General features: G+C 43.7%; 2 protein-coding genes across 3 annotated transcripts in view; both read right to left on the reverse strand.

The window, feature by feature from the left end:
* Positions 1 to 240: 240 nt before the first annotated feature.
* Positions 241 to 23,085, reverse strand: cep131 (centrosomal protein 131). Of its 2 annotated transcripts, XM_005913841.2 has the most exons (30): positions 22,949 to 23,085; positions 20,673 to 20,870; positions 20,498 to 20,586; positions 17,763 to 17,874; positions 17,127 to 17,254; positions 16,669 to 16,773; positions 16,346 to 16,525; positions 16,093 to 16,210; positions 15,853 to 15,969; positions 15,164 to 15,359; positions 14,578 to 14,672; positions 14,382 to 14,501; positions 14,053 to 14,245; positions 13,860 to 13,954; positions 13,576 to 13,755; positions 13,297 to 13,488; positions 12,789 to 12,926; positions 12,586 to 12,711; positions 12,228 to 12,344; positions 12,020 to 12,049; positions 11,516 to 11,618; positions 9,497 to 9,698; positions 8,342 to 8,449; positions 8,059 to 8,176; positions 7,876 to 7,950; positions 7,291 to 7,433; positions 6,723 to 6,900; positions 6,366 to 6,562; positions 2,046 to 2,106; positions 241 to 1,939 (listed from the first exon to the last, which is right to left on the reverse strand). In XM_005913841.2, the coding sequence occupies exons 2-30, from the start codon at positions 20,856 to 20,858 to the stop codon at positions 1,868 to 1,870; spliced, it is 3,774 nt and encodes a 1,257-aa protein (XP_005913903.1). In that variant the 5' UTR covers positions 20,859 to 20,870; positions 22,949 to 23,085; the 3' UTR covers positions 241 to 1,867. The 2 variants fall into 2 exon arrangements, with proteins under 2 accessions (XP_005913903.1, XP_042078851.1); XM_042222917.1 differs by lacking the exon at positions 12,020 to 12,049 and having other exon boundaries at positions 22,949 to 23,084.
* A 162-nt stretch (positions 23,086 to 23,247) lies between these two features.
* The window catches only part of rnf213b (ring finger protein 213b), a 34,378-nt gene continuing 29,752 nt past the window's right edge, over positions 23,248 to 27,873 (reverse strand). Inside the window, exons 59-65 of the mRNA XM_005913838.3 lie at positions 26,747 to 26,930; positions 26,144 to 26,345; positions 25,987 to 26,064; positions 25,635 to 25,832; positions 25,356 to 25,445; positions 24,821 to 24,999; positions 23,248 to 24,343 (exon numbers count right to left, since the gene is read on the reverse strand). Of these exons, the coding sequence (XP_005913900.1) occupies positions 24,205 to 24,343; positions 24,821 to 24,999; positions 25,356 to 25,445; positions 25,635 to 25,832; positions 25,987 to 26,064; positions 26,144 to 26,345; positions 26,747 to 26,930 (1,070 nt within the window). The 3' untranslated portion in view covers positions 23,248 to 24,204. The remainder of the gene's footprint in view (positions 24,344 to 24,820; positions 25,000 to 25,355; positions 25,446 to 25,634; positions 25,833 to 25,986; positions 26,065 to 26,143; positions 26,346 to 26,746; positions 26,931 to 27,873) is intronic.

A 27,873-nucleotide genomic window follows, 5' to 3' on the forward strand; every position in this document is an offset into this window, starting at 1 on the left:
AAGCACACACAAACACATGCAAACACACAAAAGAAAGGCTCACTGGCACTTGTAGGACGGGCATGCGTGAGGAATGCCAACTCACATCGCCGCCCCTGTCGTGTCCGAGCCCAGATGCCCCCCGCCTGCTGTGCCGACGGCCACAGTGGCGGCATCAGCTTCGAGGCCTCCACGCTGACTCACAGTGAAACTCGGGGAGCGTGTGACACATCAGTCACCCATGTGGGATTTTTTTTAATTATTATTATTATTATTATTATCTGTGCTAAGCAGAGAGGGTTAACATTGATTCAGGTTTAATGGTTAACTATGTGGCCAAACTAACCCGACTTTAAACCAGCAGGGTCCCGGTGGATTACGTTTCACACATTGGGGCTTGGACGACTTGGAGGTCAGAAAAAACCTGACATACTGTATTTAGATCGACTAAAAATGGAGCGGTTAAGGTCTCACCGTCACACTTAGTAACCGTGTAAATGTTCCTCACAGAAGGAATAAAATACAATTTCGTCTTGAGAAGGTTTGAGAAAAGCTTCCTTCACAACCTTGACCTTTCTGTGGACATATTACACCACGAAGGTCGTGTACGAGTCCTAAAATAAATAAAGCAAGATGAAAGAATAAATATTTTCTCATCTGGGGTCTAATTTTGAGACTGCCGGGGCTTTTGCAGTCACATCATGCTGTACCTAAATAACAGGCCTTACTTCCATGTTTAGAGTTTCTCTCTGCAACACCCCTCCCCTACTCAGTCTACGAACCGATAGATCCCCTCCCCCCGATGACTTTCTGTGACTTTTTTTACACATATTACGCATGTTTGAGTCATGGTCTGTCACAGCGCCGCCTTTGAAGCTCTGGTCACATGATTCGTGCCCCCTTAAATCCACCAAACCACCCTGCTCGGTCCCAGCTCTGCTTTCCTAACCCTATAAACATTTTCTATGCACTTTCCTCCTTTGCTTCACCCAACATCTACCTCAGTCCCTCATCTCTCTTTTTTTCTCTTCCCTACATTCAGAAGCCACTCTGCAATCATCTGACCACAAGCTCTCCTCAGCTCAGTTTCCTTTAAGTTGCCTTTACGTCTCATCGCTCTAACAACATCCTACACTCTCTCTATCTAACGTCTGAAATCTGTGTTAGTAAATTTCATCAAATCGCTTCGTTAGGTCTAAAGTTTGGTCGAAGACCCGTTAAAAACAAACTGCTCAGAGCTGGGCTGCAGTGAGAAGTGGGGGGAGGTATGGGTCCTGTAATTAGCGCTGGCCTTGAGGGGACGCTGGGACAAAAATGCATGACTCAACAGAAAAAAAGGCAGAAGCTCTGCGTCAGCTCTCATGCTCATGGCTGATCTCAGGCCTTGGTTGTGAGCGGCCCTCCAGACGAAAGAAGAACAACCCCCACTGTGTCCCACGCCACACCGGTGCAGGCCTGGGCTGGTCTGAGAAACATCTGGAACTGTTCGGTGAAGCACATCTGTGGGGAACATTTCTGCTCCCCAGACAGGAAGAGGAACATTCACCAAAAAAAAAGAAAAAAAGAAAAAAAGAAGGAACAGGAAGTTCACCTGGTCTGTGGCATTTAATTGAGGACGTTCAAACACAACATGCTCCTTCGTGACGGTCGGGGGAACGGAGCGAGGGGGGGTGTGCAGTGCTTTTACCAATTTTTGTATTTTTAAAGTGAGGTAGGGCAAAATTCTGAAACTTGTTCAACTTTCAAAGGGTCCACAGGTCCTGTCTCGCTGCAGGAAAAACAAACAAACCAAAGAAAAAGCAGCATCACATTGGTTGGACCCCGGCGTGTCGGGACGGGCACGCTGATGAAAAGGTCCACAGAGAGATGAAACTGGACATCCTGTCAGTCACTTCTCCAGCAGCTGCTTCCTCTGCTGTTCCCACAGGGCCTCCAGGTGATCCGCCCTCTTCAGGGCGGCCTATCAGAGGAGAGAGCATTGTTTAGACACGTCTGTCAGTCATTCCTGATCACTGTGCTTTCATATCATTCACGCCCCGACAGGCAGACTGCACGTCCCGTCCTACCTCGTGCTGCTTCCGAAGATTGTTGACGGTTTCTTCCTTCTTCAAGATGGCCGATTTCACTCTGGTAACGCACAGACGAGAGGACGTTAATAAAACATTGCTGGGTCGTGGGTTTGGATTTGCTCATTTCACTTCCCAACAATGGGAGCTGAAACATGTTAAACTGGTAAAAAAAAAAAAAATGCTTTTTGTAAATATGCGCAGGAGTGGCGGGGGTGTTGAAAGGTTTTTAATTTATTTTTGGCCCCCATTTGAAGAGGCTTTCCTTCTCTGCGGGCTGTAAATACAGATGTTTTTAATGATCTACCTGTTTAAATAAAGGTTAAACGACTCGCTGCGCCATCTTGTGGTATGAAGTGTGATTACACAAATGTACAGCCCCAACGATAGTCCAGCTCCTGCTGATACCTCTTCAACACAAACACAAAATTGTGGGTATAAAGTCACAGGAGCTGTTTCTTCACATTCTGCTGATGGAGTTAGTGACACACACACACACACACACACACACACACAAACACACAGACACAACACACACACACACACACACCACACACACACACAATCACCTCCACCACACACACACACACACACACACACACACACACACACACACACACACACACACACACACACACACACACACACCACACACACACACACACACACACACACACACACACACACAGCTGAAATATCTTAAAAAATGGATGGAATATTTAGGAATAATACTTAATCCGAATATTGATGAGATTATGACTGATAATGTAGGAAAACTACTTAGTAGGATTAAAACTAATCTGGAGAAGTGGGGCACGCTGCAGTTGACATTATGGGGCAAAGTAAATACAATAAAGATGGTAGTGGCTCCTCTGATTAATTATTTCATTGGAATGATACCAATTTGTATTTCATCACAAATTTTCTTAGGATATGATAATATGATAAAACACTTCCTTTGGGATGGTGACCCTCGGATCAATCTTGGTAGACTGTACCAACCGAGAAAAGAAGGGGGTCTGTCCCTACCCAACATAAAACATTACAGCATGTCATTTGAAATGTCCAAGCTGTGTAAACACTGGGCAGCAACAAATTCAAACCTGGACTGGGTCATAATGGAAGGTGAACTGGCCTTTCCATTTACCCCCATTGAGGTGCTGGCTCAAAAACCGGACAATAAAGGGAATAGAGTAGATAACCCTATTTTAAAGTTTTCAAAAATGGTGTGGCAACAATCTGTCCCCATACTTTCAAACATATGCACCCCGTGACACAACCCAAAAATAGAAAAGGTAAACAAAAAGAATTTATTGGCCACAGTGGCACAAAAAAGGCATAAGATTAATAAGTGATTTATATGAAGATAACACACTCATGTCTTTTAAAGATCTGACAGCAAAGTTTAACTTGGAAGAACCCGGCCATTTCTGGTGAGACTAACAAATGAGAGACTGTCTGAAAGGTCAAATAAAGTTGTCTCAGGAGAAAAATCTCAGAATTTCCTTCTACTTCCACTCTTACTTACAAAGGCATTGAAATGGTATAATTGATGTCACTGGGTTAAAAACAACACATGTAAAAGTCTTAAAAGTATTTGGGAAAAAGATCTGGATCGTTCCTTTGACGAGGGAACATGAGATTCAATCATCTCTGAAAATGGGTTTTACAGTAGGGAGGCTGGAGGTAAATGTATCCAATATAAAACTCTCAACAGGTCCTATTACACACCAACGAGACTTTATAAAATGGGAACTGGTAAAGATGTCCTGTGTTGGAAGTGCCAAGGAGCAAAAAGGTACGCTAGTACGTGCTTTATGGGAATGTCCACTGGTCTCCTCAATATGGGAAAATGTTTGAAAATATATGAAGAGCTGGGTGAAAGTTAAATGACCTAGATCACCGAGATCGTGCCTATTGGGGGACAGACGCGAGGTGCCACAGTTAGACAAAGCAGGCTTCAGAGGGTTAAACACTGGGCTTGTGACTTGTGTTCGTCTTATTTTAACACTTTGGAAAGAACCTCGGACTCCAACCCTGAAAGTGTGGAAGGAGAAAATGACTGAAAATGCCGCACGCGAGACAATGCTGGGAAGACTGAGCAGCAAGACGGACACTAACAGAACGATGGGACAGCTTCTGTTTTTATGGGCCTACAGCATGATGACAATGTGAGATACAGTCTGAATAAGAATTAAGGGTCTTGTGTGTGCAACAGTTTATTTAGAATTACTCCCCCCCCCCCCTTTTTTCCCCTCACTGAGTGTGGTTTTTGTTGTTTTGTATTGTTATGTTTGTTTAAATGTTCAAAAATAATAAAAACTTTAATTACAAAAATAAAAGAAGAAATCTGTAATTTCAACAGCATTTCTTAGTTTTTCTACATAATAAAGAAACGTTGCTGTAGTAAATGAAAGAACTACAGAAGCAGTTCTGGTGCCTCAGTGTCAGACTGTACTTAGAAAACAGAAAGTTTCCATTAATTCACCGATCTTTGTTTCTTACTGTGGACACACTGTAACGAGCAGAAGCTTCTATAGCCAACAGTGGAAAGCTGGAGCTCGTGTTTATTTACTTTGGGGTACTTCACATTTTTCAAAGCCGTCCGGTCTTTGCTGGGATGATTCTGGCCCCCGGGCCTTATGTTTGACACCCCTGGTTTACATGTGTCATAATCTGGTCTGCATATTTAAACCTCAGTAAAGAAAAGAAAGCAGAGCTCTTAATATGTTCCTCAAACTAAAAATAAAATAATTAAAAGCATCAAAGAGTGATCCTGACTGTATCAGACCCTCACAGTCACACATCAGGGATATTTTCCTAAAGCTACACTGCCAGGTGCTTTGGGAATGTGTTTAAGTGGCTAACCTGTGTGCCTGATATATGCTGTCACAGTGAAGTTTGCTGATATTAAACACAGCCTAAGCTTCAAATAATGAGGCCAGTGTATGTACACAGGCTTTACACAGCATTTCCTATTCTGTTTAACCCCACCACACGCTGTTTAAGTCTTGTGAGGCACAGGAAATGAGAAGACAGTCTGCTTAGCGGTGGTTTCAGATTGAGAATGAACTGAGGTGCTGCACTTTAGTATGTTTGCCTTCCTTGTGACATTTCCTGACATTAAGAATAAACTGAAATGCGAGCCTTGTTAAATAATATGCTGATAATTTAGGAAATCGTGTGTGTGCTGCCTTTGTAAGCTAGTCAGCTCCAGTTTCCCAGGAATCCCTTGACTTGAATCATCTTGTTACTTTAATGACCTGAAACGCCGACTGAAGCCATCCTGCACCAGTGTTGGATGTCACCAGTGCTGCAGCCAGGTTGAACATCTGGAAAATTGCCACAGTACCTGAATGTTTATTAATCAGATTCAGTGTCACAGAGAATCTGCTCAGGAGACAAACGTTTCAGAGCCGCACTGAACGTCGCGTTCACGTTAATCAGGTCACCTTCAGAATTGCTCCAACCCTCTGTCCTTCTCGTGTTTCGCATCTCTTACAAACTGGCAGACATTCAGTGGAGCTGCTTAAGGTTCCACCTTTTATTAAGTCTGAGCTTCACTTTCAAGCCGTGTGCCAACATTTCGCTTTGCACCTTCAACAGGGGGAATCTGTAAGCAGCCAGCAGGCCTGTGACAAGACCTACTGAATGTTTGGACACTGCTGCTGACCTAAATCCACAGGCAGACAGCTGGAGATGGTGACTCACTCACAGCTTTGGCTTCAAAATGGTTACACACATAAAGCTAATGTCAGAACAGATCATTTAAAAATTACAGGTGGTGACCAGTGGTACCGCTCAGCCTCCTAGTACAGCGGTCTCCAACCTTTTTTGCACCACAGATCAGTTTAACGTCGGACAATATTTTCACAGACCGGCATTTAAGGTGTCGTGGATAAATACAACAAAATAAAATGATACAACCGAGACAAAAACTGTGGTATGTTGTAAATATAATAATAAACGCAAATTCACTGTATAATTGTGTAACTTTATTAGCAGCGTCCTCCTGAAATGCGCCAACAACATTGAGAGTAACGTCTTCCTCTCTTAACGATAAAAACCCTGAAAACCATCAATTTCACACCCGAGCCTCAACTCTCTTTCCCAGTAAATCCAAAGGATGTAATATTTGTTGTTTCTCATTAGTTCCCAGTTTCAACAATGGTCCATACTAGTTAAAGGTTGTGTTAGTAAAGAATTAGACCTGATATTTGAAGCTTAATTGTGTTTTTAGGGGTTTAAAACTGAAAAATAATACAATTCGCTTTTAAAATTTACCATTTTACTTAAATCATTTTGTCCCTTCCAGCTTACCGTTGGTGGACTTCTGCCAGTTCTTCCTCTTTCTCCCGTGTGACCCTCTCCACCTCCAGCCGCATCCTCGCTCGGACTTCTGACACCTCCACCTTCAACCTGTGATTCTCCTCCTCCGTCATCACCAAGCGGTCGGCAAACTCCTGCCTTATCACCTCCGCCAGGTTGCGGCGCTCCTCCGCCAACTTGTCCCTGGCCTGATGAGGGAAGTTGGAGGAATTCTACTGGATCTGTCTAAACATATTTTCTATTTCTGTGTCTACTTTCCACTGGCTAGTAAATGTATAACACAGCAAATAATCTCAAATCACTTCTAAGCTGCAATTTTAGTGTCTCTCTCTGAATGATGCTCCTTACCTGCGTGATCTCTTCAGTTTCCTGTTCTTTCTGTCTAAGTGCGGCCTGCAGTCTGATCAGCTCTCCCTCCGTCTCCATTTGCTGCTTCCTCAGGTCCTGCTGCTTCGCCACCGCCGTCCTCTCAGAGCGCTCCAGCTCCCTCAGCTCGGTCTCGTACTTTTCCCTCACGCGCTTTAGCCTGTAAAAGGAATGCAGAACACAAATGTGACTTTTAATATAGTTGTTAAAAACAAACTAAAAAATGCCCAATGCTGTACTATTAAAGCACATCCACGTTAGAAATGATGTTGACACAGAAGGAGTCACAGCTACTAAATGGGCCTTGGATCCAAATTTAGGTAAAAGGGGACCTTTGAAAGTTTCTCACTGATATTTCACTAAATGATGAAACATCTATGATAGAAAACACAGATAAATCTGCCACCAACAGCAGAAACTGTAGTGAATCTTTACTGGGCAACAACCCAGGTTGCTAGATTTTTTGTATCGTATTCAATGTCTAATAATGTCACACTGTCTAAATTAGACGCACGCACGCACGCACGCACGCACGCACGCACGCACGCACCTGTTTTCCGCTGCCCTCTCACACTCCTCTTTGTCCTTGCTGGTCTCCTCCTCCAGCGTCCAGATGGCGAGCTCTATCTCTTTGTCACGTTCTCTTCGCAGTTCTTCTTTTAGCTCGCGCTCACGGGTCAGCAGCCACGCTTCCTGTGGACACACAGAAACACGCATGCTGTTAGTCTACACACATGGTACTGAATTCTAACACTGTCAGTTCAGCCTCATCTGTCATCGCGCCCTTTTTAAGTCTTTTTCCACTGTCAGTGTTTTTGCTTTCTCTGAGAAACAGTTTCATGTTTTGCTACAAATCCACAGTTTGATTTGAGGAGAAAGCTGGAGGGTAGAGGTCAGCTGGAAACCTGCCACATTCCTGTGTTGTGACACGCACATTACAACATTTCTATCTGAAACTGACACACAAAAAGGAAAGGGATAATAATCCCAGGCAAACAAGCAAGAGAAGGTAACCTAGACATCTACATGTCAGTTAGTCAAACACTTCCCACTGACAGAGTATACAGCAGCCACACTTCAATCTGAAGAAAAGAAGAAGCGAATGAGAGCAGATACAGCACAAGGCTGCACAAACCTCTTTCTTCTTGTAGTTTTCTTCCCACGTCTGCTTTTCGATGTCCAGACGCTCCTGTAACGCCTTCATTTCCACCTAAACGCACAAACAACACTCAGCGTGAGACTTTCAGATGGATGCTCGTGATGCTGATAGAACGCAGACTTATTTCAGGCTCTTGACGCGGCTCTGCAGTGTCCTCACCTGATGTCTCCTCTCCTGCTCCTCCCTGGTCTTGTCCAGCTCTTCTTTGAGGGCTCGTCCAGCCAGAGAGCTGTTCTCCTCCAACTGCCGCCGCAGATCCTCCAGCTCAGCGCGCTGCCTGTGACACAAACACAAACCAGTGCTTTGGAGATGGACAGAAACATCAACACTCACCCCATATGCCAAAAAACTGTTGACTCATTAAGGATGTGTTATATGGGAAAGGATCCTGTAAAGATCCATTAAAATAGCTCGTGCAGATAAACCTGACCTTTGACCTTACCTTGCAGCCAGCTGGGCCAGCCTCTCTTTCTCATCAGCGACCTCCTTGTAGAGACGCCTGCGCTGCTGCTGCAGAGACACCTCCTCCTCCTGAAGCTGCTTCTCATATCTGAGAGACAGACACACAAACACAGACGATGACTAAATCTGCACAAAAGCCTGTAAAACAAGCAGGCGTCTAATTAAGAAACAGCTGCTAACGTGGACTGCTGTGTGCCATGATGTGAGTAACATGAAAAGCCAGAATCTTCATTTTGTCTCTCATCTGAACCATGTGAACACTAAAAATATTCATCAGCAACATGCAGAGTAAACTTTAATGATGGAAGGCCATCTTCACGTCAGCTGGACTTCACCTTAAATTTAAAACTAAACCTGCGTAAGTAAATAAAATTCACCTTTTTTTAATGTAAGCACATTGATCTGAATGTCTGAGTTTATTTTAATATTTAATTAATGTAAAATGGAAACAAAAGTCTCATTTTCGTACCAAATGAAAGCCCATTGTTCCAAGTTTGCATTTTCCATCATCTTCAGGATTTCCAGCACTGACTCCCTGCATGAGCAAAGGGCTGACTGAGGGCTTTTTTGCAGCATTGAGATGTTTTTATTGGTGTGCGCTACAACCATTAGATTAGCTAATGTATCTCATTAATCCATTTAAAACTATAAAAACAGGAAAGGATTAGTGGAAGTATTAATGCCTAATGATGCTGTTGCATTAGCAGGGCTTTCCTGCATATAAAAGCACTGGTGCCCATGAAAGAGGTTTTGTCCTTTCACCAAAAGGAAATCACGAGGACTGTAGCTAAAGAAGGTTTTACCTTATTTTAAAAACAAAATGGGGTCAAATTTATCAAAATATAGAACACGTGTTAGTCAGCTGATTGTAGCACAAGCACAAGAAGAAAAGGGCATTTTGGATGTTTTTTTTGCCTCAGATCTTCTCTAATCCAAGGTTTGAATGTCACACTGAGTGTCACCCCCATAAATGCCTGATCTAAAAGTTTATAAAACATTGTGTGCTGGAAATTCATGCAGTCTTGAAAACTGATTCCAAGACAGTTTAATGCTGATGTTAGCTGTTTCTGTTGCATCTCTTTGAGCATAGAGAGCCTTGGGCAGGTAGACAGAGTATATACTGTGACACGCCCACCTCTGTTTGGCTAGCTCCCGCTCTCTCTGGCACTGCTCCTCCTTCTCCTTCTCCAGCTGCTGACGGAGGTCCTCGCACTGCCGGATGTAGCGCTGAGCGGCCCGGTCGTCCGCCTGCAGCAGCTCCGCCTCGTGGAGCGTCCGCAGCTTCTTCAGCTCCTGTTTGTGTTTAGAGATCAGCTTCTGGATCTCGGGCTCGAGGCCTGAGAGGAGGAAGAAAACATGTTCGAGCTTTAGATGGACAGGGTCTGCACGATGTTTAAAGCTCACAGGACAAACTTTTAATATTCACTTCTTTAATCAAAAACCTGAACGTGTTAGTGAAGTAGAAGCAAACACAGGAGAGAAATGCCTCTGAAATACACAGGGCAGGGATAGCACAGTAGGTAGAGTGGTGGCCCCATGATCGGAAGGTCAGGGGTTCAACTCCACTGAACGGCTACCCTGAGGTACCCCTGAGCAAGGTACCGTCCCTACACACTGCTCCCCGGGCGCTGCATTGGTGGCTGCCCACTGCTTCACTGGGTGAATGGGTTAAATGCAGAGGAACTATTTCCCTATGGGGACTAACACATACACATTACATTACATTACATCCTCGGGCCTGCCACAAACGCCTCATCAGCTCTGGCTGACAACAGCCTGTGACGTTTCATGGAAGCGGCCCACAGCAGACAGAGCAGTGGAACAGCACGGTCAGCTTTTGGAAACTGTTGTTCATTTTGCTCATAATCCAAGCTACACACAGAACAACTGCTGTGTTTGCACTACTTAGTTTATTTACCAGCATTTGTCTGGTAACTGTCAAGCACATAATACAGCTCTGACTATGCCAAAGTAAATGAAAGGCCACACCTTGGACCCAGCAGACAGCAGATAATTTTACCAGAGGCTGTGTGAGACTACTGGCAAAGAGCAAGACATCCTTACTAAAGTCGTTTTTTTGGTCCACTGTAAGTCCACTTTCGTGCACTCTGAGGTTCCTTGACATTAAACGATCTAATTAAATCAGTATTACCTTTTTAATTAGCCTCCATAAAGCTAATTGTCCGACATGAACCACTGCAGAGCTCAACAGTGAAAAAGACTGTTATATTACAAATATCGATGCAAGGCATTACAAGCTAATATTTACCACACCTCTCTAAATAAATAAAGAGAACATAATTATATTCCCAGCTTCAAATCAAAGCCAGAACACGAATGAACTCAAATAGTTTCTACCAGTTTTGAGGCTGACTGTGGCCTTCAAGTTCAAAGTGGAGCGCCCTCTGTTGGTATCTTGTTAAACAGCATAATAGACTGATTGATAAATAATCTCAATGCAAATGAATGCAAAGTGCTGCTTTCATTACACTGTTTGTTATGTTTTTGCTGTCATATTGTGCACTTGTGATATAACAGGTGCTAAGCAGGAGGAATCTCTGGAGTGCGTAGCAACATTAACCTGCAAAGTTCAGGGACGTGAAAAGTCTGAGACTTGATCAGCACAGAAGAAAAGCTGAAGGCCTGTTAAGACTAAACCAAAACAGAGCTTTTACATATATGAAAATATATCCACACATGTTGTTCGTCTTGTCTTCCTCCTGTCAGCCTCAACCGGTAAGTTGAAAGGGGATTTTTTCCTTCCCACTGTTGCCAAAGTGCTTGGTCATGTAAGGGTCATCTGATGGTTGTGGTTTCTCTTAATAATTACCTTAATTATTAAGAGCTTTGAGGCGACTGTTGTTGTGATTTGGTGCTATAAATGGGAATAAATTCCATGACACCGTCTGATACCTTTGTCAGGAAACTGTGTTTCAGATCTCATATGAAATCTGAATGAGTAAAAGGCGATATGTGAATCTGAGAGCGTGGAATCAGAAATATTTACTTTCTTGATATAAAGTGAACAAAAGTGTTGATAAAAACAAAACGTCTTCCTGGAGCAGGGTGCATTCTTCCTCTTTGCCTTGTGTGTTTGAGCAGCGCTTTGGTAAAGCTGCTGTAAGCTCAGATTTCCAGGCTCTGTCTGCGCTACCTTTGACTGTGATCTCTTTGATCTTCTTGGTTTTCTCATCGATCCATTTCTCCCGTCGGATCTTCTCCGTGGCACTCATCAGGTCTTTTAACTTCTTGATCTCCTGTTGAGCGAGGGAGTCGGGAAGGGGAGAGGGTAAAATTATGGTATCAAAGTTGAGCGCCACCAAAATGATGAAGATCTTTAATACACAAGCAGCACAGTATCTGTCTTTCTAAACAAAGTAGGGTGCTCTTAGGGGACTTTGACACTGGGACAGTGATGGTGAAAGGTAATAAAAGGAAAAGTAGGGTTAAAATCTTTGGCAAAGAAAAACTTAAATAACATCAAGAAGTGTAAGCTTTTTCATCTGAATGTAAAATGTAGATAAATGAAAGAGACTCACATGCAAACAGACTGGCCAAGAGAAACAGTGTGTGGAAAAATGAAATGACAAATGATGGAAGAATGAAGGAAACGACTGTTCCAAAGATGACTTAGTTAGAAGAGGGGAAGAAAAGTTACCTCGCACAAGGGACCGAGAATTTGCCACACCTAAAAGCAGGAAACAAAACACGTGTACAGACAAGAAAGAAAGACAGTAAAGAAGAAGAAGGAGGGGAAATAGAGAGAAAAGAGAAAATTAAACAAAAGCAGCACTGCAAGAAAGCACGACATAGTCACGCAGGAGGCAAAGCAGAGGCAGGAGAGATCTGCAGAAGTGCTCTCTTACCATTTCATGCTGCTCCTGCATCTGTGCGATCTTCTTGGTGTACTTCTGGTCCACCTGCTTCAGTTCTCCCACCACTCCTTCACAGCGCTCGCTCAGAGCCTTTTTATCATTGATGAGCTGAAGAAACAAACATGTTTCAGATGTGATGTTTAAAAAACACTGAAACACTCAACAGGAAAACATCGAAGACCGTCGAGACAAGCCCATCTTGTTTACCAACTCTTTGCATGTGTGCTGTATTGCTTCATCATTGTCTGGACCAACATCAACCTTTATTGGCCCGATTATACAAACAAGGTTTGAAAATATTCGAGTAGAAACCACGTAAATTAATAACAAAGACGAAACGAGTGCATACCTGATCGATGAAGGTGAGGTGTCTCTGGATGGTGGATTCATATTGTTCCTTCTGGAGCTGGAAGTTCCTGCTCAGCTCCCTCTCAGTCTCCTTCACGTGTCTTATCGTCAGCTCCCTCTGCTGGGCCTGACAGACATGACACGAGCTGTAAGCGCGACCATCTAAAGCAGGTAAAAACAGCGACAAGTGTTAATCTCTCCTACCAGAGCGGTCTGCAGCATGTTGACGGTGCGTTTCTTTTCCTCCAGCTCCAGTTTGATCCTCATCATGGAGCCGGTGAGTTCGGCAGCAGTAGCCGACGCCTGCTCAACACCGGCCAGCTCCTCCTCAGACAAAACAGCCTGAAAGCACAGCGAAGCCAACATGTCACCTTTCAGTTTTAGATAAAACAACCAGGGACAGACTCACAGAACATCTATCCATAAATTTAAAGGGCTGGCTTAACTGGATGGTCCTCAGCAATTATAGGGAAAAACACCTGCACACAGTCACGGTCTGTTTATTCTCAGCCCACGGAGATTTACGGTTATTTTTTAACCAGTATACCTAACTGTGTTTCCTTTACTTAAACATAATACATGTTTTGTTCATGACTTCTGTTAAATATTCTAAATCAAACCTTTTAAGAACCCAAACTGGTCAGAAACGTTCAAATCTGTGTCAGTTTGCTAAATGAAGTACATTGTGGCGCTTTAGCCAATAAACTCTGACCTCTCGGTGTGATCCTGAGGTGACAGAGCGTGGCCTCTCCTGCTCTGACTTCTCCATCTCATCCAGGAAGCTCATGATACTCTGCAGCTTGGCCTCAGAGAGCAGGGCGCCCCCATCTGGCAGTGCAGGGTGGTGGCTCAGCTGGCCGTGACGCTCCAGGTTATCAGTGGTCAAAGAGTTGGAGTCCCCGTCCTTTAATTACAGCCACAGCGTCATTGTTAGTTCACAAAATTTCTTACAAGAAAAACCATAAAAATTAGTGCAACATAACGCGCTGACCTCATCGATCCAGGCGTATTTCTCTTTGCGGTAGCACTTCGGCTCCGACAGCCTCTCCGGCTCCTCCTCCAACAGCTTTAGGGTGTCCAGCAGCTCATTGAGGGTGGTTTTAGACTGAGCCCTGCTGGATGAGGCTCCCTGCCTCTGGTCCTCCACGCTCACCGACCTCTGCAGGATCTCCTGGAGCACAAACAGAGCAAATGTGTTTAAAAATGATCAGATGCAAGAATTAGCAACAGAAAATGCACGGTAAAACAAGGAATATTGGAAATTTTCATTTTTACCTGGGAACACTGAGAACCTCTGCGATTGGACAGAGCTGGGGAAACGGCTCTGAAGCTGAGCTCACCCAAGTCAGCCACAACATTTAAATTAGAGTCTGTGGAAACAAAGACACTGTTTATGTTAAATGCAACGTAGTTCAATTTCGTTTCAGTCTTAATAAAGTCTTTTGGGACCGAGACACACATCACAGACCTGTGTTCTTCGTTTTAACATCTGTGGGCGACATCGGGTTGTTGTTGCTCGGTGAAGCTGGACTTTTGTTGGTCAGGGAAATCTTGGGCGTTTTTTTACGTCCTCCCACACCAGTCTGCCTCGAGTTTTCCAACTCCACCTCCAGAGTGTGCTGCGTCTCTGCGGCCTGCTGCGCTTTTATGTGCTGCAGTCCCTGTGTCACACCACCAGAGGGAGACAAAGGACAACTTTTAAACAGAGGGAGACTTTTACATCACGACTATACAAATAGTATTTTCATTTAAAACATCACTTAAACACTCAAGTAGGGATTACCACAAAGCACGTACATCAGGCGTGTTTGTTTTGGTAGCAGTGGGGCGGATCAGGCGAGCTTTCTCCTTACGGATCGGTTTCCTCTCACTTGTCTGATGTGGCTCCTGGGAATTGTCTTCCTCTGCTCTGTCCTCCTGCAAACCCAAAAATATTTAACATATCAATACAAGGAAGACAAAGAATCGATTACCTGGAGAGCTAAGCAGGTACCTGGGAGCACTGAGAGCCTCTGTGATTGGACAAAGCTGGGGAAATGGCTCTGAAGGTCAGATCACCCAAGTCAGCCACAACATTCAGATTAGAGTCTGTGGAAACAAACAATAAATCAATAAACATATTACTGCTACTTTATTCATGCTTACTCATAACACTCTCCTGGCAATCAGACAAGACTGTAGGTAGCTGTAATATTTACATTATAGTGCTGAATAACAACAACCATATACGCTGTATATTTTTAAAGACTACATTGGATTTTCCACTGAATATAAATTACTTCCTATAATATTTGTTAATGAAAAATAATGAGACATTGTGTCCTAAAATGAGCTGCAAACACATTAACAGTAATTATGTGGGAGTCAGCAGGTGGAGGAGGGCATCTACTAATTCTAGATGGCGGTTCAACCCCTGCTGCTCGAGAACCGCGATACTGAAAGATACTGAGTGTGAATGTTTGATAGAAAGCACTCAGATGTAGGAAAAAGGCCTTTTATGAACGTGTGTATGAATGAGACATGTTAGTAGAAAAGCACTATATAAGAAATATTCCACAGCAAAGTGAAACAATGTGGACCTGTGTTCTTCGTCTTAACATCTGTGGGCGACATCGGGCTGTTGTTGCTCGGTGAGGCTGGACTTTTGTTGGTCGGGGAAATCTTGGGCAGTTTCTTTCGGCCTACCACGGCAGTCTGCCTCAGGTTTTCAGGCTCCGCCTCTGCTGCGTGCTGTGTGTCTGCTGCAGCCTTGTGAGCTCTTTTCTGCTGCAGCTCCTGTAACAGACCAGCAGGGGGAGATAAACGCAATGCTGATGATAAAACTGTGCAGCACTCAGACACAAAGTGACAATCAATGTCTTTACAAAGTAGACTTGGATCCACAAAGCCTCCTTTCATATATAGACATGGTGCTCTTAGTTTTACACAGTTGCATAACATCCAACAGCAAACAGCAGGCCGGAAAAAATGAAGCTAGTGCCAAAAATCCACAGACTCCAATTTTAAAATGTCCAACTTTACAGCAAAAGCACTAATGTTGAGTCCTAAACCAATGGGTGACCTCACAGTGGCGACATCCATCTTTGACATACAGTCTGTGGTTGCTATTGCAGTTTTTAAATGAAAATCTTTACTACGAAGGTCCAACGAAACATGTTTCACAATTGCATTATAAAATATAACATCCAAGATTAAAGCTATCTGAGGCTGTTCTGCTTCGGTCTCATAACTTTATGGAACCACATGCCGTGTAATCAGAGGTGAGCACCTGGATGGCAGCGAGGCGGGCAAGACGAGCCTTCTCCTCACGAATCCGTTTCCTGTCTTCGTCCTTCCTCTGCTGCTGCTCCAGGCGCCTCTCCTCCTCTGTTCTCTCCTCCCACTCCTTCGACAGGAGAGATGCAGATTGTTTCAGCGCAGCCGCAAAACAAGGAGAAAGACAAACCCAGTTAATATTACGCCGAATAAAAGGGGAGCTGTGAGACAGCCTGCAGGGGCACATAGATACCTTTCTTTTACTGTCAAGGATGCGTTTGAGCGCTGCCTCATTAGCGTGTGGCCTCTTGGCATGGTGTCTGTACCAGCGCTGAATAGTGACCGCCGCATGATTCACCTGCTGAATAAACCTGCAGATACACAAGAGAAGTGCTTGTGGTTTTTTGGACAAACGTCAGTTTTACCACTACTTTCAGGTCGCCCAGACTAAAAACAACAGAGCAGCTCACACGCACACAGTGGAAACACTGTCATGTGGGTCTGACCTTTCAGCCTCCTCCTCTGTCACCTCCCTCCTCCGTAGCAGGACAGGGCTGCCGCGCTGAGCTGACACTGGGGATTTGTTGTTGGAGGCGGGGGAGGTGGTGGAGAAATTTTTCTGGGACTTAGTGAGGGAGCCGCTCTCCAGCGACACCTCGTCGTTCGCTGTGGCTTTCAGGATGTTACTGAAAGAAAAACGGAAAATAAAAAAACTTAAAAACTGCCCTGCAATTTAATCGAGACGCAAAGCGGACTGTAAATGTGAAGATAATCGACGACTTGTCACTGAAGCTGTGTGAGGGAGCAGCTCTTTGATTTCAGGACATACTTGAAAGAAGGCTTCTGGTTGGAGCTCTTAGGTGTGAGCGGCTTCTCTGAGTAGTTATTGTGTAAGATGGTGGTGACGGAGTTACCCACAGCTCCCTTGTTGCTCCTGTGCAAAAATAACAAAACCAAAACAGGACAATCAGACTCATCAGCTCATCTTTCCCCACTTCATCCTCCCACAGGCATTAAAATAACTAAGACATATTCTTATCCAATTACAATCTCAGCCCACGCAGGATTTTTTTTTCTGACATATTTCATGGAAGAAATATTCTGTGTGGGTGGAATTTTCTGAAGAAATATCAGCTGCTGTGATCAACAGGTATGAAATACGAGAAGCGGCTAAACATTGAGAATTCAGCAATGCAAGGAGACACCTGGACTATTGTGTGTGTGTGTGTGTGTGTGTGTGTGTGTGTGTGTGTGTGTGTGTGTGTGTGTGTGTGAGACGAGGCCCACCTGTTGTTGGCAGTGAAGCTGGCAGCCAGAGCGATGCCAGGCTCTCGTTTCTTCAGGCTGGTGGGAGAGTCCACGCTGCCGGTGCTGCGGGAGCTCGAGTGCGGGGGGAAAGCTCTCGGCTGGTCGTCCTTAACGGTGGAAAACAAACAGTCATTACACCCTGAAATACTGCAAAACACGACAATCTAGAAAGTGTGTATGATTGGAAAGACACAAAGAGTTTGTTAAACATTGTTACTGGTTACTTCAGCTGCCAAATAACTGAAATGTATCTGCTTGTAAAGCCGTACTGTTTCAACCATTTTTCAAGAGTCAAATGTCTCCAGCCTTTGATCTTGTCCTTACAGTGTGCCTCAGTGCTTCGTCTCATTCATCAGCTTTTTATCGGCACTCTTTGTGTTCATCACGTCTTCAGCATTCAAACATTTCCAGACGAGAATCCCTGTCGGGCCGTTGTGGAGTTACAGCAGTACTGTACGTTGTAGTTTTTTATCAATACATCAGTTGGAAAACTTGACAAACTTGTCAAAATAAAACTTTTGCAGAAGAGAAACCTGCAGCGAGCCGCGGTAAATAATTCCTCTGTGAAAGGTGTAAATATGACGACAGAGTGGGAATAAGATCGAAGGTAAATACCAGGATGTTCCATGTGGTTCTGTCTGGCGAGGTCTTGCTCAGGCTCGCCAACTTCTTGCGTCCATCGGAGCTGCTGTCAAACAGGGCCAAGTAGTCCTCCCTCTGGTCCTCACTGAGGAAAACAACAGGCAGGAGTTAGACCACAAACACAGACAGATGATATCAGAAAGAACATCTGCATGGAAGGATACCACTGAGAACAGAGTGTTATGAAGTAGTGCTCACATTACTTTATCATTGTAACATGACGCATTACTGCTACTGTCACCACGATTTTATTTTTATTTCTGTTTGGACAAAATAAAAAACAGTAATGTAGCTACGGGTGTGCCATGGTGTGCAAATTAGAGCAAAATCGGTTAAATCTGGCACGAATGTACACTCGTAGACTCAACTTCCCAAAATAATGATATCAGGCTATCAATACCTGGTTAAGAATGCTAGTCGGTTGAGAGCTGTAATGTTTAAAGAGTGGTCAAGAATTGTGAACTGAACTGCGGTTCTGGTTCCACGACCTGCAGCTTTACTTGATTTTGCTTTTTTTGCTATTTTTTAAAAGACTCAAATGTTACCCGTAAGCCAAAAAAGTCTTGAAAACATCATTAAATGTGGCTGAAAGCACTATCTGGGTGCAGCACGGGGGCTTAGCAGTGACACAAAGCAGAAACTTGAGCTGTGGCTTTTAGTGGGAGCTTCTGTGATAAATGTTGTAATGACAGCTGCAGAAACGCGTCTCATCCTTACTCTTGTAGCCCCAAGCGCTGGAATTCAATATGCAGCAACTGACCGTCTGCTGGGGGGAGTATGGGCTGGGTTATGGATCCCATGTAAACGCATGCATATGCTGATCCCACGGCTCATCATGCAGCCTTCAAATAGCTTTATGCACCAAGCTGTCCGTCGTGAGGCACAGATGTAGGGTGACCTCCTGTCTGGCTCGGCCTCTGCTGGTGTTTCCGTCTGTGTAAGTGTGTAAATGAGCGTGTGTGTCTGTGAGGGAGGGGGCTGAAGCCAGCTGGCCCAATGAAAAGAAATCTGACAACACTATTCAGGCTGCACATTCCTTTACTTTTTGCTTTAGGAGGAGGAAGCAGCCGAGAGGGAGAGGGCTGGCGAGTGACCCAATGACAGCCCGAAAAGGACTCTGGAGACTTTTGGAGGGTGAGGGGAGTGCTTAGTATGTCTTTACATTTAAAGCCCCTCAGATTTGCATCCTCAGAGGCAGGAAGGGGAGGGCGGCAGCTGCCACACAATGCAACCACAGCATGCACACACACTTCTTCTCCTTTCACTGTGTCCTTGTGGAAGGGGGTAACCTGACCCCAGAGGTACCAGCCCTCCCCCTCTAATGAGGGACAAAGCGAGTCTATGCACCCTGCAACCCCCAGCAACAGCCACCCGGCACCCCTCCGCTCTTTATCATGCAAGAGCCGGCGCGCCAAAATTCCCATTGTCCGAGCTGCTGGAGCGTCAGGGCTGCCAGCTGTTGCTCGCTGAAGAAAGACACTTTGGTTTAAAGAGCAAAGGTGAAAGAGACACACACGGCTTCAAGCCTGCACATTATCTAAGATGTACGCGTTCTTTTTGACTACAAACATGACCTTCAGATTTCAGATCTTGTGCGTTAGTGGAGTGATGCTTGATGATCTAACAGAGCCCAAAAGCAGGTTTTCCCAGGCTGATTAGCAGAGTATGTGTCTCAGTACAAAGTGTTCTGTATAAACTGCAGATTGTCAATGTCAGAGATAAGGAAATAAAAAATTCAAGGCTGCAAATGCCGGACAGTCACAGTGTGCTATTACCGACAGAGGTTTGTAATAAGGAGCAGGAGCTTATCCAGATAACTCCAGGTTTAACGCACTTCTTACTGGGGTGCATTGCTCTGGTTCACAGTATTACTGAGATAAGAAATCATCAAACATCAAATCATAATCAGTTCTCCAGAAAACAGCATCACCACTCCTGGAAGGTCCCTCAGACGTCTTTTCCTTTCTCTGCGTTCTTTGGTGAAGCTTTGCTTTTTTTCTGCTGCTACAAACAATTTTATTTTCTCTATCCTTCAATATAGAATACCAGATAAGTAAAGGTAACTAAAGTACTTGATAATCATGTATGTAGGCTAAGTCTCTATTTGAATTCTGCTTTTGTATTTATTCTTCACCCACAGACTGTTCAACATCACTGTCACTGCAGATGAAAGAATACAATCTAAGACTGTGTGCACATCTAAACATTAATTTAAGAGAGTACGCAACTGTCTTTATCTTAATAATGGAGCTGTCATACCAATAGTTAAATTTGTTAATTTACAAATTCAGCTTTTCTTCCTGGCTTCAAATAGACTGAATTTTATTAGGATAGCAGCTCTTTGTGTAAAGCCCGCACACATTCAAGCAGCACTTACTGTACTTTTCCTCTTGCACACACTCACATTCCTGCTGCTTTACCTGCAGCAGTCTGTATTGTGTTTAACCTCCACATATTTTTCCAAGAGTTTATCTTCATTTGTTAAAATCAGTCGCTCTGTTGCCAGTTAAGATGCTGCCAACATCGTCCCTTTCATGTGAACGTGCTCACAGATAGATTGATAAAAGCTGGGTTGATTTATGACATTAATAATCATAATCACGTGACTGCTTAGCCTGATTGCTGATGTCAGCAGAAGTGCAAGTAAAAGACATCTTGGCTATGTTGAACGTGCTTCATTGTACAGTGCCCAGATTCTATGTTTGCACCTGATGTTGGCCTGCTGGTTGACCTGCGTGGTGCTGTTGGACCGCCTCAGGTTCTTGATGGATCGCGAGCTGCCAAAGCTGGTGTCGCTCTGCAGAATAAAGAGCATTCCAGACATTATGTGAAGAATTCAGAAACAAGCATTTCTACATTCTGATTTAATTATCTGTGACTCACTAAAGTGTTGCGTTTGCCTCTGCTATCGCCCGCCACAGAGACCGAAACAGAGCGAGAGAAGCATTTCCCCGGCGACGCACTGCTGGGCCTTTTGGACATAGACAGCTGGGAGCCTGACAAGCTGAGATCCAGGGCGTCTCCTGAGACACCTGATGGGATGGACGAAGGGCTGCGTGTTGTATGCATCCTTTTAAAAACCTGGAACAGAGTTGAATCGACACGGTCGGCCACAAATGCCATTTCCCTGAGGATTCAATGTGCGAAACCACAACAATAGAGGAAATAACAGCCATTTTTCCCTCTGGCCGCTTTGTTTCCCGTGGTAACCAACAACAACACCACGCACTACTTTTACACCAGCTCAAAAACAGAGAGAGATGTGAAAACTAAGGAATGATCCTGACGGACAGCTGCATAGTGGTAATATTGCATTGATAACATGAATTTTATAATTAACATGCACTCCTACTCCAGGATTACTACACAGGAGAAAAGCGCTTACAGCTCTTCACAAGTTGTCTGGATCACAAAGAAGTAAAATACTACTGTTGCTTCTTTCCATAATCCTAACAACTGACAGCTTTACATTTGAGCAGATTGAATACAGAAAAATAGACTCATATTGCTAAATAATATTGAACAAGCACTTAGATATCTCAGGCTCTTAATCAAGGGTGGGCAAAGTTTTTTCCCAGAGAGCCATTAATTAGTTGAGTTTGCATCATTACACTAAAAAAAGGGGAATGATTTAGAGGAGTATTTAACTCAATGATAAAAGGCAAAAAAAACATAACAGTTTGCACGGTTAATATTTGGCAAGACTGCCTTTATTGTTCAGCACAGCCTGAACTCTTTTCCAAGCATCTTCAGGAATAGTTCTCTGGGTTTCTTAAAGACATTCAAAGCTCTTCTGTGGATGTTCGCTGCTTTTTCTTTCTCTGTCAAAATGATCTGACAATGCTTCCGTAATGCTGATGTCCAGGCTCTGTGGAGACTGAGCCATGATAGTGTGTTTTTCTTTCTATATCCCTTGGGGATAAATAAAGTCTCTCTGATTGTGATTCTGAGTCTGATATGCTTTTACTGCAAAATGAAGCAACTGCCAATCAGGCTTTTTCCAGAAGCTGCTGCATAATTCTATCAATTTTGACAGTCCAATGGCTGAAATGCACTCCCAAAGAAAAAATTTGAACGACCTTCAGAAAGCCTGGAGAACTATTGTTCAAGACTACTTTAAAAAATGGCAAGACATTCTGAGTCACTGGAGCAAAATATTAAGAAATGAGTGGGATGGAGTTTATCACAACTCTTCTCTTTCAGTAATTGCTTTAAAGCAACTGTGTCTACCTGCTTCGTGGATGAATAACTCAGCAGTTAAAAAAAGAATCCAACAAACAAAATGACTTTACTTGTCATTTTATGATAGCTGCTCCCCACCTGCACTGTTTGAGAACCACTGGACTGAAGGAAGGTCACAATACCGAAACACCTTCCACAACAAAGTCGCGCAGTTATCTTAATTTTTATGAAAAATATTCCCAAACTTTGGAATCTGAAAGTCCCAAATCTTTAATTACACCTCCAATCAACCTGTGCTTCCTGCCACAGGTGCTCACCTGAGACTCTTCACCTGACGTCAGCTGCAATGCCCCCCAACAAATGAAGAATAACACCAGTCACGTTAGTTTTAAATACCTCCAATTAAAACGTCGTGCTATAAATAACACGACAGTATCGGTACCGTGATTTTTTTTTTTTAACCTTTTATTTACTTAGACTGGTTCGGCCCACTTAGCCATAAATAAGGCATGAAGCTACCGTGAATGTTTACCTTTCCGAGCAGCATGCTCGCTCCCGACACTCCGGCAGGTGTACCTTTGTTAACTACATTAGCCAATCGTCTGTTCTCAACCACAGAAGTCTCTATTGGTCGTTACAAACGAGAAACTGAAGCAAAACAAACCCCCAGCACGCTAACGTTAGTTTCACTAAGCTAACGCAGTTATTACAGCTGCGTAAGCTTGGTCTCCCCGTTGGCTAAACCTGTGAAAATCGGTGTGTTTGTCTGTTTTACCCTTTAAAAGCATTAAAACACTGCTTCTGATTTGCAAATCAAATCTGTAAAGCTCTGATGTAGCTCAGCTGGAGAGAAATAAAAACGGCTGTTATTTAACTGAAGTCTGGTCAGAGCTAACTGTTCACTCCTTTAATGTTGCCCCATCAACCTGCCAAAAACGCCCGTCGTAAAAGCAATAACGTCAGCGTCAAGTACTTACTTTAAAAGCGGGATGGCACCATAGCTGGAGAGCCTGAGGACGCCTCACTGATAGTTAATCCCCAACACAATCCTCTGATAACCAGTGAAAGTAGTCCGTTGACTCACAGCACAAATATAACGCTTTAACATCATCGCTGTGGCAACACTGACAATCGCCTCCCTTCGACGTTTCTGATTGGCGGAAACCAAACTAAAGCTTCCTCATTCTTGCACCTGATTGGTAGTTCAGAGGCGTCTGTATGCTGCGCATATTTCAGGGGGCTTGGAGGGGGGCGCGTCTCAAACCACGGTTAGGTTGACATTGCAAAAAAGGAGACGTGAAGGAAAAAACAAGATTTTCTCTAAATTATTATAAAATAATCCGCACATTGCATCGTTATACGCTTTGAGAGTGAGCTGACCCAACTTAATTTAGCATTACATAAAGTTTTCCTTTAATACAGCTCCAGAATAAAGGCTTCATTCGTTATATTCATTACATGCTACTAACTTTGTTTGTATTGCTTACCGGAAAGGCAAGAGACCAGGCACAAAGTCTTCAACAACTAATAAGCAATTATTAAATATTAACTATAAATTTACCTTTTAGGTACTTGTGGTTGTGATGGCTAATATAACAGGTTACCCTCAGCAGTCTGGTTTACATAATAAGAGCGTGAGAAAGAAGCCAGACATTCAAGTTGAGCTAAAATGTGTATAATTTGTATATAAAATTCAATAGCTGTACAGTTAGAGCAAGAATGTGCAGTGTTCACACCAAGAGGATTTATCACTTCATACTAACAGACTCGGACCATTTTTTTCCCCAATCTATTTTATTTGGCACTAAATCTCCAAATCTATCATTCTTTGCATTCAAGGAAAACAGAAGAAATAAAAGTGTGCAATATCTTTAAAATTAAGTGAGCATGTTCCCATGCTAACATTTCTTTATTATCTTTGATTTACTGGCTTTCCGCCTGATGCTTCATACTGTGTGTGCGAGGGATTGTCATAGCTTCCAATCACTCTGCATGTGATGAAAGTTTAAAATAAAGATTGTGAAAATGCTGGGAAATACCTCATCTGTATTAGGTCCTTCATTTATTCATTAACTTGTTCCCTAATTGCACGTGGCACAATTAAGTAATAGAAATTTAACAACTGTAATTATTTACAATATTTACATCGTATGAAGGCACATTTAATAACAACGTATCCAATAATGTGGAATGAATAATTAGTGGCAGCCAACTCTAGAAACATTTCTGCTCTCTATCTCCTTTTAAACTCCACAGCTGCCCTCCACACATCAGCGCTCTGTCCCAGCCTGATCTCCTCTGGTAAAGACCCGAGCTCCGGCAGGGGTGGAAGGTCTTTCACCTCCAGATGGATCTCTAAGGTGGACCTGATGCTGCACACAGCAGGGAGGGAGGACATGAAGAAAACAACTGTTAGCACTGCATCCATTGTTGTCATCCTTAAGCATTCCCATTCACTTCCCACCCAGCTGCTGCTGCTGCAATAGAAATGACCTGTGGCTGAGGGGACACAACTTAAGCTGCTTTCCTCTGACAGATGGCTGCCTGGAGGGGTCACGCTGTTGTCCCTGGAAGTCAAAAGGCTCCAAATCCCAGGGGGGGAGACCGCCACACTTTACTCTCATTAAAGCTGTCTACAATCAATGGATTCCTTTAGACTGGGGTGGTAATCTTACGCTAACAAAAGGCACACTTTTGAAAAAAAGAAAGTCCAAAAGTAGCTGTTGGGTAATCTCAGCTGTAAAAACATCAATAACGCTGTTGTTTTTGTGTTGTTTTACCATTTGGTGTGTTACCTCATACAACAACTAATCTCACAAATGGTGCATTTGTGATGTGTACGCTCTTACTCCCAGTGTGGCTGGTAAGCCTGGTCAGGCACAGCGCTGCTCGTCTTCAGCAGAAGAATTTCATGCAGCTCCAAAGAGAAGGTGTCGACGTCTGTGACAGCGAGGAAGGCCTTCAGGTCTTTCTTCTGCTCCTCCGAAAGCTTCTCCTGGAACTCAGACGGCAGTTTCTGAAACGGATCCTGCAACACGATCATGAATTAGATGTAGCCGTCTGCTTGATTTCAGGTATCAAGAGAGTTTTTAAAGAGAAAATAATTCTCTGTTTTTATTGAGGTGAGATTCTGGGCGCCTGCCGTGTCAGACGGCACACTTTCCACAGATTACAGCCACGAAAAATTCACTCTCCATGGTGTGGTTTGGGTCAGTCCCTGGCAGCCAGCAGGGGTCACGAGTAACAGTACTGACTCGAAAACAAATTGTGTGGTCACCATGGGTGGAGTTTTGTGGCTCTTTAATGAGCGGTGGTGAAGCCGCACACTGCATAACGAGCACACCGAGAACATTCCTTGAATTTTAAGATTTTCTTCACACTTACTTGCTTCCTGTTGAGCATCAGCTCTGATTTCCAGCAAGTCAGAAGCTGCCAGGTGAATATGCTGTGCTCCAGTTTGCTTTGGCCAAGACCCTGAATAGAAACAGAAGTTTTAAAGACCTTTGAAATGTTGTTTTCACCTCTCAGTCACAGCTCAAGTATACTTCAGATTTACAGAACAGATTTATGTCAAAATTCAAACAATAATTGAAGTTTTCAAAGACAGAAACATAAAAACATTCTTTGCATAGCGGACAAAGCTGCAGATCTGCAACATTATACCTTGGCTACGGTGCTTGAAATCTGCGGGCCCATCTGCAGTGAATCAGTGAGGTAGGACAAAAGCTGACCCTGGGGCTCTCCGCCTGTTTTCCCGAGGAATCGGAGGCCGATCTCCATCACAAACACAGCATCGCAAACATCCGTGTAAGAGCGCAGCACCGTTTTCAGGGCACTGCTCACCGAACCCTTCAGCGGTTCCTGCAAGACAGACGCTGTCAGTGGGCCTGAGGAGCGGAACGTCAGGGGAGGAATTTAACTTGAACAAAGTGGCCTCACAGGAACTACTGAGAACATTCCTCAGCTGGCATTTGTCAGTTCCAGATAACAACAGCAGTGTGTAAAATGGTTTTACCTGAGGAATCTTTTTTTTGACTTCAGTTAGAACCATGGAGAAATCCTGCAGGTGTCGGTTCAGGTACCTCGAGGTGTCCTGATTTAGACCAAAGAGGACAAAAGGTCAGTAGAGAGTTTGGCTTTACCTGACATCCACGTGCATTTTAGATTATTACCGCTTTGATAAGTGGTTTTCCAGCCAGGAAGCGGCGTGCCAGTTGGGTCTGGATGATTGGCAGGTCATAGCTGCTGTCAGTCTCGCCCCCTTTCTTCAAGGTGTACTGGCAATGGGCTAAAACCAGGGGCAGCAGCTCTTTCTCTGGGTGGCACAGTGTCAGCTGGGTTTCTGATATCCTCTCCAAAGGAACGCTGTACTCACTGAGGAAAAAACAGGAGAAGATTTTAACAGTTAGAGAGGCCAGAGGGGGTCTAACAGGATGTTACATCAGTTACTGGAGGCAAAATGTAGTTTTTTATCATTCTGAAGCATGAAGTACACAGCAACACATGCATCACTTTCCAAGTTATTTTCCTGCTAATGTCCAAAATCTAGCAGCAATTCACAAGAATTTTGTTCATTTATTTTTATTGATTGTATATAGTTATCTGGAATCTTCTTAGATTTCTAATTCATCTCAGTGCGATCCCTACAAAAGACTATTTGCCAATTATGCTTCACCTGTAATTCAACAGTTATTTAATTAAGGAAGCTGAGAAGAAAACGGCACTTTGATTTAGTCTTGTGGCCCACGAGCCTCTGCAGCTGATGTTGGACTGACCTGTCCTCGGTGCCGCTCATTCGCCTGGCCTTTCTCACCAGGCTGTTGTGAGTCTCCGACAGGAAGTTGACCAGAGTTTGGAGAACGGATCCCGGGCCGTGTCGGCTCGGAGTCAGAAACTCCCCAGAGCTCTCGGCTGTCACCTCCCTCTCACACAAGTTCACACCCACACCCAAGTCTGCTGCTGTATACACACAGAAGTCAGAAGAATGAAACAACACACAGCGGCTCAGCTGAATAAAAACATCTTTCTTTCTTTAAGTCGAATTTATTTTTGACACGTAGCTCTGACTTCTTCCCAAAACAACTGAATCTTTCTGCCAAGAAACACAGTGTTCCCTCATCATCTGTGCATTTTGTTGTTTCATTTGAAAGGAGTCACACATGTGCACATTAACCAGAATCATATGAAGACTGAAGACTTCACATTCTTCCCAATAAGCAGTGCCACCAGTACTCCCTGGAGCTGGATGTTCTTTGGCCCCACCAGCCTGCGTAAACTGTAAGTCTCCTAATACTGGACTGTTTGTCCTTCACGGCTGTCAGAATGAGCCCAGGTGATGATTTTGGAAAACCGATCACCCAGACAGAAACCTCCTTCTCGTTCATGAGTCACTTTAGTAACTGATGCCCCGAAAATATTAAGTAACTCTTGCAATACGAACTCTAAACCCAAACCATGTTGACATCAAATAACACAACTGTACCTGAGGTTTTCATTTTCCAAAATAAAAGTCAAAATGTAATGTTTCCACCGTTTAACTAAATATTATGAAACCAAACACTGAAGACTCCCCACTGTTTATATTAAACACTGTGCTGGAACTGAAAACTGCTCTGACACTCAATAAACACCCCAACAATCACTTCACTTCTTTTTAGTAATCACGTGACTGAGCTTTAAATATGTTTAAATATGTGCCAGTGTGTGATTATTTTTCTATTATGAAGCACATCTGGACCTAGTTACATCTTTATGTTTACTCTAAATGAGACTTTGCTTGATAAAGTGTTATTTTTTATATATAAAATTGGTGGATATGCATTCAGTTTATAATATAAAATAAAATAAGCGACACTGATAATCATCAGATGGAGATTCGTTGCTTGGGTTTAAAGCAGACATG

Source organism: Haplochromis burtoni, unplaced genomic scaffold (genome assembly GCF_018398535.1).
Source record: "Haplochromis burtoni strain Fernald_Lab_line unplaced genomic scaffold, NCSU_Asbu1 Contig_6, whole genome shotgun sequence".
Lineage (NCBI taxonomy): Eukaryota > Metazoa > Chordata > Actinopteri > Cichliformes > Cichlidae > Haplochromis > Haplochromis burtoni.